This window comes from Pelophylax lessonae, assembly GCF_965119305.1.
Source record: "Pelophylax lessonae genome assembly, chromosome: 13".
NCBI classification, from domain to species: Eukaryota; Metazoa; Chordata; class Amphibia; order Anura; family Ranidae; genus Pelophylax; species Pelophylax lessonae.
The window spans coordinates 191542252-191554950 of record NC_138780.1 but is presented as its reverse complement, the minus strand read 5'-3'; the positions used below and the strand labels follow the sequence as shown (position 1 = coordinate 191554950).

At 42.9% G+C, this 12699-nt stretch overlaps 1 protein-coding gene across 2 annotated transcripts in view; it reads left to right on the top strand.

Annotated features, from left to right (window-relative positions):
• The window catches only part of CCDC88C (coiled-coil domain containing 88C), a 197499-nt gene that overhangs the window by 166503 nt on the left and 18297 nt on the right, over positions 1 to 12699 (top strand). For both annotated transcript variants that reach the window (XM_082275437.1, XM_082275436.1), the window contains exons 24-25: positions 2710 to 2799; positions 4129 to 4364. In XM_082275437.1, the coding sequence (XP_082131563.1) occupies positions 2710 to 2799; positions 4129 to 4364 (326 nt within the window). The remainder of the gene's footprint in view (positions 1 to 2709; positions 2800 to 4128; positions 4365 to 12699) is intronic.

Below are 12699 nucleotides of genomic sequence, written 5' to 3'. Positions count from 1 at the left end.
GTGTGAGTATGTATGTGTTAATATATGTATGTGTGTATATATATATATATATATATATATATATATATATATATATATATATATATATATATATATACACACATATACATATATATATATATATACATATATATATATATAATATATTTTACCCTTTTGAGCGCCCTTCCCTGCCAGTGTCATTGATACAGTGACAGTAAATATTTTTTAGCACTGATCACTGTATTAGCGTTACTGGTTTTCGCAGTCCCGCTATATGTCGCTGATCACCGCCATTACTAGTTTAAAAATAATATACAAATTCCAGTATATACAGTATCCCATAGTTTGTTAGTTTGTAGACATTATAACTTTTGCACAAACAAATTAACCACTTTAAGACCCAAAGGATTTGCCCCCTAATGACCAGGCCCTATTTTGCGATGCGGCACTGCGTTATTTTAACGGACAATTGCGCGGTCGTGCGATGCTGTACCTAAATAAAATTGATGTCCTTTTTTCCCCACAAATAGAGCTTTCTTTTAATGGTATTTGATCACCTCTGGGATTTATATTTAAAAAAAAAAAAAAAAAAATTTTTTTTTTTTTTTTTTTAAATTGTCAGTCTTTTTTTGTTTATAGCACAGAAATAAAAAAAAATCCAGCGATGATCAAATATCGCCAAAAGAAAGCTCTATTTGTGAAAAAATGTCACAAATGTCATTTATGTACAGCGTTACATGACCGCGCAATTGTCAGTTAAAATAAGACAGTGCCATACCGCAAAAAATGGCTTGGTCATGAAGGGGTAAATCTTCCAGAGGTCAAGCGGCTAATATGCAGACTTTAGCAGCTCCAATAATTACTCAGTGTTAAATGACGTATTGCGATCTTGCAGGAAGCCAACTTGGGCAAACCTTGGCAACCTCAACAACCTTTCCAGGTCTTCTCTTATGGGTGCTGTTGATTGTATACTTTGTGTGCAGCACCATCTAGTGGCTGAAAGAGTGAATCGCAGCCTACTCTCGTTGGAAGGGTGGTAATTGTTGCAGGGTTTGATATACTTTGTATGACTCCAATTTGCCAGCAATGACCTACAGAGGGGTTTTAAATCTTATCTCCATGGCTGTTAGAGCCATATATATCTCTGAAACGAAAACACAGAGGATTTATATCCACAGTTTTTAAAGGCACACTTTAAATGTAAATTGTGCTTCCTGCATTTCTTTATGCTGCATAGACAGTTGGTTTAGCATCAGCCTAAGCAAAGGCAGACGGGGGGGGGGGGGGGCAATAAAACACCATTTTTTTTTTTTATTGTTTATCATAAGAAGACTATATATTTAAAGCTGAACTCCAGGAATTCGTCCACTTTCTAAAATCTGCTTTGATAACTATGGGTTTAGTCCAACAAGGTGCATGCCACCTCGTGGACTTACAAGCTAACCCTTTACCTATGCACATGAGAAAACAGTCTAATAATTGCCTCTACAGTAGTCTATGTATCCAATTAGGATATTGGATCAGCTTAAAGTGTTACTAAACCTACAACAGTAAAGTCAGTCTGTATAGGCAGTAAAGCGTGCTTGTTATATACTCACTGTGGGACCTAAGGGGTTAATCCTGTGAATTGTGTAGAAAGGCTGTTTGATTCTGTCTTCTCTGATCCTCCCCTTCTCCCACTGTCCTCAATCCATCTCCTGATAGTACAGAGCTTTGGGGACACTCTGAACATGTTTAGTTTAGTGTGTATTGCTAGAGAGTTTTTTTTCTTTTTTTCTTGGGAGAGTGCATGTGATCAGCACAGGGCCAATCGGCACTGTCCAGACAGAGAGTCAGGGGTCATGCAGCCTCATAGGACAGTCAGACTACAATGAAAACTGCTCCTTCAAGCTTTAACCAGACACTGATAGAAGTCACAAGACTGCTATATACAGCTGATGAGAAAAGGTTGATGATTGAGCAGTTTATATTTACTAAAATAATTGCATTTCCATGTTCTGTGTACTGTGGGAGAGCAGATATAGTGAATGCAGGCTCCTGGGGAGACCAGATATAGTGACTGCAGGCTCCTGTGGAGACCAGATATAGTGAATGCAGAGTCCTGGGGAGACCAGATATAGTGACTGCAGGCTCCTGGGGAGACCAGATATAGTGACTGCAGGCTCCTGGGGAGACCAGATATAGTAAATGCAGGCTCCTGGGGAGACCAGATATAGTGACTGCAGGCTCCTGGGGAGACCAGATATAGTGACTGCAGGCTCCTGGGGAGATCAGATATAGTGACTGCAGGCTCCTGGGGAGACCAGATATAGTGACTGCAGGCTCCTGGGGAGGTCAGATATAGTAAATGCAGGCTCCTGGGGAGAGCAGATATAGTGAATGCCGGCTCCTGGGGAGATCAGATATAGTGACTGCAGGCTCCTGGGGAGACCAGATATAGTGACTGCAGGCTCCTGGGGAGACCAGATATAGTGACTGCAGGCTCCTGGGGAGACCAGATATAGTGACTGCAGGCTCCTGGGGAGAGCAGATATAGTGACTGCAGGCTCCTGGGGAGAGCAGATATAGTGACTGCAGGCTCCTGGGGAGAGCAGATATAGTGAATGCAGGCTCCTGGGCTTAGTACCACTTTAAGGGAATGCTTTGACCCCCTCCCCCAGCATACTTTGTAACTTTTATACCTTTCTGGAACATGTATTTCTATATTTTCATTTTTTTTTCTCCCAGAGATAAATTACATGACTTAAGAAGACAAAAGGAGAAACTAGAAGAGAAGATAATGGACCAGTACAAGTTTTATGACCCAACTCCGAAAAAGTAAATGATGCGTATTATAATTACCTTGTATAGCACCAACCTCTTCCACAGTAAAGTGCAGTTGTATCCTACATGGTTTAGAACACTTAAAGTATATGTGAACCCTCATCTTGTAAAACAACCCTTTCAGTTTAAAATCGAAATGAAAGGCAAAACATTTGTGTATAGATAGAAAAAACATAAACCCCCTTTCTTCCTTGTTATAAAAGTGATCACATTCCCTCTGTTCTCAGCTGTATAAGGAGCTCCGAGAGCTTGGGGTGGGTAAACTGCAGGACACTGATCTTCTCAGTGAATGGCTGTTCGGGGGGGGGGGGTGTCAGGACAAGTCTGGTCATTGGAGGAGAGCAGGCTGCGTTTCCAGTGCCGCCAGAGAACTGACCACTCTGTGTTCTCATGCCTAGTGTGGTCATTTTCTAATGAGGAGCAGAGGGACTGGCAGGAACACCTGGGATTTCACACAAAGAGAAACAATGCAAAGAGAGACTTTCATACGAGTACATGCAGGGGAGGACTGGGCCAATGGGCAGGGGGGCATTTGCCCCCCTGGGCCGCTCTGATGTCCTGTGAAAAGGCTGCACCGCTTCTGCTACAGACCTGTCTAAATGATTTCTGGTGAAGAGAAGTAAAGGTCCCCGCCGCTGACCTACTCAGTGCAGAATGAAGATAAGGACAGAGCGCAGCCCCCCCCCCCCATCCCCAGTATGAATGGTGTAAAGTCCAGTGGTCTTCAAACTATGGCCCTCCAGTTGTTCAGAAACTACAATTCCCATCATGCCTAGTCATGTCTGTGAATGTCAGAGTTTTACAATGCCTCATGGGATGTGTAGTCCTGCAACAGCTGGAGGGCCGTGGTTTGGGGATCCCTGGTGTAAACTGTGTCTGAGCAGAAGGCAGTTCCATGCCCCACTGGAGACTCTCCCCTAATCAGCCCCAACCGAGCTGTCCCAAACCACCCCCCCCCCCCCCCCAACCACCCCCTGCTGGCCAGGTTGGGAAACCCGGATTCGGTCGATGGGTAGAGAGTACATGGAGTGGAGCTTCAGCCTGGAATGGGGGTCAAGAGGAGGCTGGGAAGAGGGAGAGTGGGAGGGGGGCCGAATCACTGTACCATGGGCCTCTGGTTTGTACTTGCCCTCTGGGCCGAAAGTTGCCGGTCAGCCCCTGGGTACATGGTACATATCAGGAATATGAAATGTTGGGTTTGCATATTCTTTAACATCCTATAGCTGAAACACGTGAAATGAGACCCCAACCTCAGACGGCGTGCAGTCTAAACTGTCTGTGTGTACTTCTGACATTATTTCTCTCTCTGTTTTGTGTCTATAGGAAGAATCACTGGTCCGGGGCCAGAGCTCTCGCCAAACTGATTAAACCGCGGAAGGAGAGCTCAAGGGAGAGGCCGAAGTCCTCCTCAGACATGGGTAGCTACACCCCAGAAAACCTGGAGTGCGCGGCCTCTCCGTCCTGCTCCCGGCCCCTCCGTGTGCATCAGATGGAAAGTGTGAACAATTCGTCCCCGGGGCCCGAGGAGAGGGACTCGCCAAAGGTGTTCACAACTAAAGGTAAGTCGTGTAATTACAATAGTCCACAGAGGACCTTCATGTGTAGGCCAGAAGATGAGAGGTCATCCATCTGCCAAAATTAAAAATGGTGCAGACCAACTAAATGCAGAAATATTCATCTCTGGAATTACTACACAGGAAGTCAGCTCCAAATATTTTTCCTGGAATACGTCTTAGTTCTAATAGGGAGAAGAGAGAAAAAGGGTTTAAAAAAGAAGCCTCAGTACTTCCTCTTATATTTCTATGTGCTGCGGAAGGCTACATAATGCAATTGGAGAAATTGGGCGCCATATTAAATTAATATATTCAAAGTAGCTTCGTCCTAAAAATTGTGGAAAAGAAGTGTATTGAGGCGTGGATGGACTTTTCTGGTACCGTATAAGAGCTTTACACATATGCGTTCTTTAAAAAAAGTTTTTTTTATTCAAAATATAATAAATATATATAATTAAAAACCTTTTTTAACCACTTCTGGACCGGAAGGATTTTCCCCCTTAATGACCAGGCCATATTTTGCGATTCGGCACTGCGATACTTTAACGGACAATTGCGTGGTCGTGCGACGCTGTGCCTAAAATAAAATTGATGTCCTTTTTTTTCCCCTCACAAATAGAGATTTCTTTTGGTGGTATTTGATCACCTGTGCGATTTTTATTTTTTGCGCTATAAACAAAAAAAGAGCGACAATTCTGAAAAAAAATATATATATTTTTCACATTCTGCTATATAACATTCCCAAAAAAAAATTTAAAAATACATTTTTTAACATTTTAGGGCAATTTTTGTTTTCTTACAAATTTTTGGTAAAAAAAAATTGCAATAAGCGTATTTGGATTGGTTTGCGCAAAAGTTATCGCATCTACAAACTATGGGAAAGATTTGTCATTTTTATTGTTTTTTTTTTTTTTTTTACTAGTAATGGCGGCAATCTGCCAATTTATGCGGGACTGCGACATTGTGGCGGACAGATCGGACCCCTGACTGACATTTTTGACACTTTTGGGGGGATCAGTTATATTACTACAGTGCTAAAAATATGCTACTATGTTACTGTAATAATGACACTGGCAGGGAAGGGGTTAACACAGTAAGGGATTAAATGTGTACCTAGGGGCGTGTTTCTAACTGTGTGGGGGCGTGGCTTGTGAAATGATCACAGAGACATATGATCCTTTATAGAAGGATCACAGGAGCTCTGTGATCATTCCAGGGAGAAGAACGGTCAGCTGTGTTTACAACAGCCGACCGTTCTTCTCTCTCAGTGGGGAACGATCACGGGTGTCAAGCGGCAATTGGAGCCGTCAGCCCCGTGCACCGGGATTCCCGCTAACAAGCGGGGGTGGGAGCACACCGCCGGCGGCGTGCGCTCGCCCCCTAGCTCCAGGCATGCGACTGACATATACCTACGGCAGTTTGCGCAGGGGCGGCTGCCTGCCGCAGTATAACTGTGGCGGGCGGTCGGGAAGTGGTTAAAAAGGTTTTTTGTTCAAAATATTGTAATACAAATTTTGAATGAAAAAGCATATGTGTAAAGCTCTTATACGGTACCATACATATGCAGTTGACCTAGGTGTGTGTAGCCTATTGGATTAGGGTGTACACCTCAAAGCTCAAACACACACGCGTCAGCAGGGCAGAGGATGGTGTCAGTAGTTCTTTATTTTTATTAACATTTTATTTTGTTTTTTGATTTTATATATATATATATGTGTGTATATGTATGTATATATATATATACTGTATATATTATTATTATTTTTTTTTTTTTTTTACAATTTTATAGGAGCCCTGTTTGGGGGGCTTTGGTGAAATATCAGGGGTCTAAACTTTTGAGAATGAGAAAAGGACTGAGGACAGAGATTCCCCAGTCTTTCTCTGCAGCCTCTGCTGCACTGGACAGCGAATGAATGGGCAGTGCTCTGTGCTGAGAGGCTTCCTGTTCATTCACAATAATAAACTATGGTTTACTATGCTTCAGTTGTAAATGAACAGAGTGAGTGATCGCTACCGATCACTCACTCTGTTCATTCAAAAATGGAAGTGGCCGGTAAACTACATATTTACTGGCCCCTTTCCCGCTCTCCATCCTGAAACATTCCATGTAGTGGGTGGCCGGAGAGGAGGGAAGTACAAGGTGTTGAGGGTGCACCTGGCACACCCTGTATGCACGCCTAGGTCAGTTGGACAGTACGCCCCTTCCCCTCTTTTTTCACAACAACCCAACTAGAAAGGAGACCACTGCCTTGATAGCCAGCCCTTATCTTCGTCTCCAAACACCACTTTCTTGAGACAAGAGACGGCAAGAGGAATGCAGTGGGAAGGGGGTTGTCAACCTCCCATATCTCTACATCCCTCTTGCCCTCATCAAATAAAGAATGGAGACATGGATGGGGAGGTGGGGTTGGTTTAAATATTAAAAACAAATTAAATAGCATTCTTCATTTTGCGGTGCTCTGATGCTGTTTAGTTCCAATTTAACCTTAGGATTTCTGAATATTTTATACCTGGTGGCTTATTATTATTTTTTTGTCATAGGCAGGGCCGTCTTTAATTATGATTGGACCCTGGGCAAATATTTTCTTGGGCCCTCCCAAAACCACTTATTAACTATTTGCAGCCAGTGTTGGCTCAAGGGGCAGCTGCCCCACAACAATGACTGGGCCCAGGGCAGCTGCCCCTTTTGCCATGTGTTAAAGACGGTCCTGATCATAGGTTACAAAGCGTATGGTCTGAACTCTGTCATTCATCTATCATTCATCCATTCTCTGTATTTGGTTGTTGGGAATTCTGTTTATAAATCATTCATCTACCTGTATTTTTTTTAATTTTTTTTTTTGTTTTCTCTCATCATAATGCATGTAACTCATTCTTCTTCTACTTCCTTGGGTCACCGCTCCTTTTTAGCACCTCCTCGCAAAAAATTTACTTTTCTGAAAAGCAAGAGCCAGGAAAAGAAGCCGCCATCACAGAGCCAGCGCCGTTTCTCGGAGCGCCTGCGGTTCTGGTCGTCCTCTGACATGTCACCTACACATAAAAGCTCGGTCTCCCTCCCGGAGATCAGGGACTTCTGACTTCTCTCTTTCTCTGTCTTTCTCTTATTTTATTTTTTTTTTCCGGACCAAAATTCCCTTTGTAATCTATACCTCAAGGACCAAAACCACCGATCCATGTGTGTACTCTCTGTATTGCCTATAAAGTTGCATGTTTGTTAAGAAGCAAAACGAATGAAAGGAGTGAAGATGATTAGAACCTAAAAAGTGACCCTTCGTAGGACGGGGATGCTGCCGTAAGGCAGGTTGAGTAAGTCTTGCTCTTGAGGCTGGAGAAGGTGTAAATTGCTTGGAGTCTGCTATGCTGCTGTGTTGCTGCCGCCTAACCTCACCGCCAACATCGGATTGGATTGGTCGGTTCAATAAAGATGTGTATATGAGAGAGCGCTGTCCCTGCTGATTAAACTGAGCCGTGTTTTCTCCAGAATTTTATTCCAGGGAAATAAGAATTTACATATTTTATCAAGGATCTCGAAGATACTTCTGCTAAGATTAAACAGCAAGGATCGGTAAAGATTGTGAACAGAAGTCCCAAAATTATATTTAGTTAATTTAAGGTGACATTAAAGGGGAACTATAGTATATTTTCAATGAGTACACATTTCATAGATTTTGATGAAAGGACTGTATTGCATGGACAGATTGATGAATGCACTGTATTGCATGGATGAAAGGACTGTATTGTATGAACGGATGGATGAAAGGACTGTATTGCATGGATGGATGGATGAAAGGACTGTATTGCATGGATGAAAGGACTGTATTGCATGGACGGATGGATGAAAGGACTGTATTGCATGAATGGGTGGATGAAACGACTTTATTGCATGGACGGATGGATGAAAGGACTGTATTGCATGGACGGATGGATGAAAGGACTGTGTATTGCATGAACGGGTGGATGAAAGGACTTTATTGAATGGACGGATGGATTAAAGGACTGTATTGCATGGACGGATGGATGAAAGGACTGTATTGCATGGACGGGTGGATGAAACGACTTTATTGGATGGACGGATGGATGAAAGGACTGTATTGCATGGATGAAAGGACTGTATTGCATGGACGGATGGATGAAAGGACTGTATTGCATGAATGGGTGGATGAAACAACTTTATTGGATGGACGGATGGATGAAAGGACTGTATTGCATGGATGAAAGGACTGTATTGCATGGACGGATGGATGAAAGGACTGTATTGCATTAACAGATGGATGAAAGGACTGTATTGCATGGACGGATGGATGAAAGGACTGTATTGCATTAACAGATGGATGAAAGGACTGTATTGCATGGACGGATGGATGAAAGGACTGTATTGCATGAACGGGTGGATAAAACGACTATTGGATGGACGGGTGGATGAAATGACTGTATTTCATGGATGAAAGGACTGTATTGCATGGACGGAAGGATGAAAGGACTGTATTGCATGAACAGATGGATGAAAGGACTTTATTGGATGGAGGGATGGATGAAAGGACTGTATTGCATGGATGAAAGGACTGTATTGCATGGACGGATGGATGAAAGGACTGTATTGCATGAACAGATGGATGAAAGGACTGTATTGCATGAACGGATGGATGAAAGGACTGTATTGCATGAACGGATGGATGAAAGGACTTTATTGGATGTACGGATGGATGAAAGGACTGTATTGCATGGGCAAATGGATGAAAGGACTGTGATGGATGGACTGTATTGCATGGACGGAAGGACTGTATTGCATGGACGGATAGATGAAAGGACTGTATTGCGTGGACAGATGGATGAAAGGACTGTATTGCGTGGACAGATGGATGAAAGGACTGTATTGTGTGGACAGATGGATGAAAGGACTGTATTGCGTGGACAGATGGATGAAAGGACTGTATTGTGTGGACAGATGGATGAAAGGACTGTATTGCGTGGACGGATGGATAAAAGGACTATTGCATGGACGGATGGATGAAAGGACTGTATTGCATAGAGGGATTGTTTTGGACAGACTGAACTGGATGGATGGACAGAAGGACTGATTTGGAAGGGCTCTTCGGAAGTAAGGAAAGATTGTATTGGATGGAAGGAAATAAATGGATGGACAGGAGGACTATTTGGAGGGAAGGACAGTATGGGATGGATGGCAGTATTGTATTGGATGGAAGGAAGGACTGTGTTGAATGGATGTGCAAATTATGTAGATAGTGGATGCAGATAGACAGATATACATATGTAGTAAGAGGACTATAGTTTCCCTTTAAAGTAAGAGTTTAATTATTGGGTACTTTTGTTCCAATTTAATCTACAGTATATACATCTATATATAACTATACCTTCCCTTAAAGGCACAGCATGCTTTTCTCCATGTTTGCGCACATCCAGATATCTTGGCTCAGCAAAGACTTTTAGATGCCACCCAGCATGTCCTGTTTTTGCTTACCCTTTCTAACTTCCTCCAAGGAAACTTGGTAATAACTTTTCCTGTTTTTGGTGTTTTTCCTCACTGGCATGTTAAATGCATCCCGCTTGCACGCTAAGTCTTCCGTTTTCTCATTTGGTAAATTCGCTGTGTCTGTGTGACCGTTCAGCACATCTGTATCTGTAGGTCTATTTCGGGTATCTGTAGGTCTATTTCAGTTTATATAAGAGGGAGGCATTGAGGACTGAGCTTTTGGGACTTGTAGTGCCTAGGGATCTGTTGGGCTGCTAGTACTTGCACTTTGAAATCAAATTAATAAGTATGCCCACATGCTGACAATGCATTTTAATTAAACTTTGAGGGGAGACGTGCCCAGAGGCCTGCAGTTCTGAAACCATTGGTGCAGCAGTTTTAGGTTTTCCCCAGAACAAAACAGAGAATGTCTTTTAAATGTGTGTTTGTTATACATCCTCCCATAAGATTTGGGGGTGTTAGGATTGCCAGTCCATCCCTGGCAACTCTGATTTTGGTAGTATGTACTTTTGGAGGGATTATGGAGGACACTTCTTTTATACATCTCTGTATATACATTGACCTGTGGTTTAAGAGGTCTGTAGATGGTCTTGTCAGCCAACAATTCTCCACTGGTTGGCTACTGGGAATTTCAGTAGATCTTTTAGGGGACAGCATGAGCAAGCATGGGTTATGGTGCCACCCTCCAGAGGATCAAAATCTCTGCTGTGTCCTTTAGTTTATTGAAGAAAAAAATAGATTTTTATTTTATTTTTTTTGTACGCACCATTAAATCCTTTTTTCTGAGTTCACTGAAGGACACAGTGGAGCTCTTCTCTTGATCATCTGAAGGTAGAGTTATAACCCAATGGTCTGATATTAAGATGTCAGCTGTGTTCTTCAATAAATGAAGGAGAAAATAATTATTTATAAATCCTTACGTAATTTTCTTGGTTGCATTAAAAATGAAGGTGTAATTTAATGCATTTTAAATGCATTGCCCTTTTGATGTCTCTGGTCCAATACCTGTGATGTTGACATCAGGCTTTCAAAAGTATGACCTCTTGAAGAAAACTTGAACACCCCCCCTATTCACAAAGAGTGTGAAGGAAATAATCCTATTTCTGTTAAAACATTCAGAGGAACAGCTTCTTAATTCTAGGCTGTGACCTCAGAAGTTCTTATTGTGAGTAGATGTCCAATCAGAAGCTGACAATCTGATAATAGAGTTGGGAGTTTGGTTGATGGGAATGAACTGCAGGATGATGGCGATAAGAAGCTAGTGATTTTCAATTGGTAAAACAGTGGGGATTTTGTTGTTTGCCCATCCTAAACATTAGTTTAGGACATGCAGGCATGATCAGACCACCCTTTAGCTTGTCTGAAGGTGACTCTAACCATGCATGCTCTGTTCAGCCAAGCATGAATGTTTATGCTATGGAGGCAGAGGTAGCTGATAAGACGCTTTTTTGTTCCAGCCTATCAAGGGTAAAACAATTCCAGCAAAATGCTGGGGGTTGCCAGATAAAGTGACTGCAGGTTTGAGGGTGGGTTCACATATGTCCGGGTATGGTTTGCAGCCCAGGGTCTGGTGCATTCCTGTTCATCGGGTCAGGTGCAAATCCAGTCCAAATTTTTGCCTGAATTCACACCTAAAGGGGGCCCAAACATGCACAGGAACCTTTTTGGATTGCGGACCGCGGCTGCACTGGACATGTGTGAACTGGCTCCATTGAGAGTCGGTTACACTCGCATGTCATGCGAATTGGGGAATCCGTTTTTCCATTTAATAGTCTTTATTGAAAGATTAGTGGTGACAGACAATTGGAATTGTGGTTATGGGGTTGATTTACTGAAGGCAAATGGATGTTCTCCTTTGCAAGGGAATTTTCGCCAAGTTTAATGAATGTGGTGAAGTTTCACTTTGCAAAGAATACCCAATATTATGTGCAAGGAAAATAAAAAATAGCAATTTTTGCTTGCACATGATTAAATAATGAAAGTCAGCAGAGCTTCACCTCATTGGTGACATCAAAGGCATTAACTAGGCCAATCCAATATAGAGGAAAGTAGAATGAACCAAAGAAAAGAGGGGAAATGGGAAAGGCAGAGTTAGATGAAATCTGCTGCAGGGGGCAATATTCAATCCCACCCAGCACTCCTATCCCTGCAACCTTCGGGGCAAGTAAAGATACAGGTGTCAACGATCAAAGTTAGGGAGCAGGTAGGATTGGATCTAAGGGGACCAGGCCTTCTCATAGAGGGCCAGTTTATCAGCTAGAGCAGGGGTTCCCAAAATATTTAAACAAATGGGCCAGTTTACCTCCAGACTTTGGCCTTTTGGGATTAAAAAATAAATAAATCATGCCCCCATTAGTGAGAGTAGAAAATTTCTCAGACTTGGCGGTTGGTGGGAGTAAAAAAAATTGCATAGTGCCTACGGTCAGTAGGAGGAGGAATAGTGCCTCATTATTGGTATTAGTGGGAGGAATAGTGCCCCATCATTGGGGTCAGTGGGAGGAATAGTGCCCCATCATTGGGGTCAGTGGGAGGAATAGTGCCCCATCGTTGGTGTCAGTGGGAGGATTAGTGCTCCATCATTGGTGTCAGTAGGCGGAATAGTGTTCCATCATTGGTGTCAGTAGGCGGAATAGTGCCCCATCATTGGTGTCAGTGGGAGGAATAGTGCCCCATCATTGGTGTCAGTGGGAGGAATAGTGCCCCATCATTGGCGTCAGTGGGAGGATTAGTGCCCCATCATTGGGGTCAGTGGGAGGAATAGTTCCCCATCATTGGGGTCAGTGGGAGCAAAAGTGCCCCATCATTGGTATTGGAGGAATAGTGCCCCATCATTGGTATTGGAGGAATAGT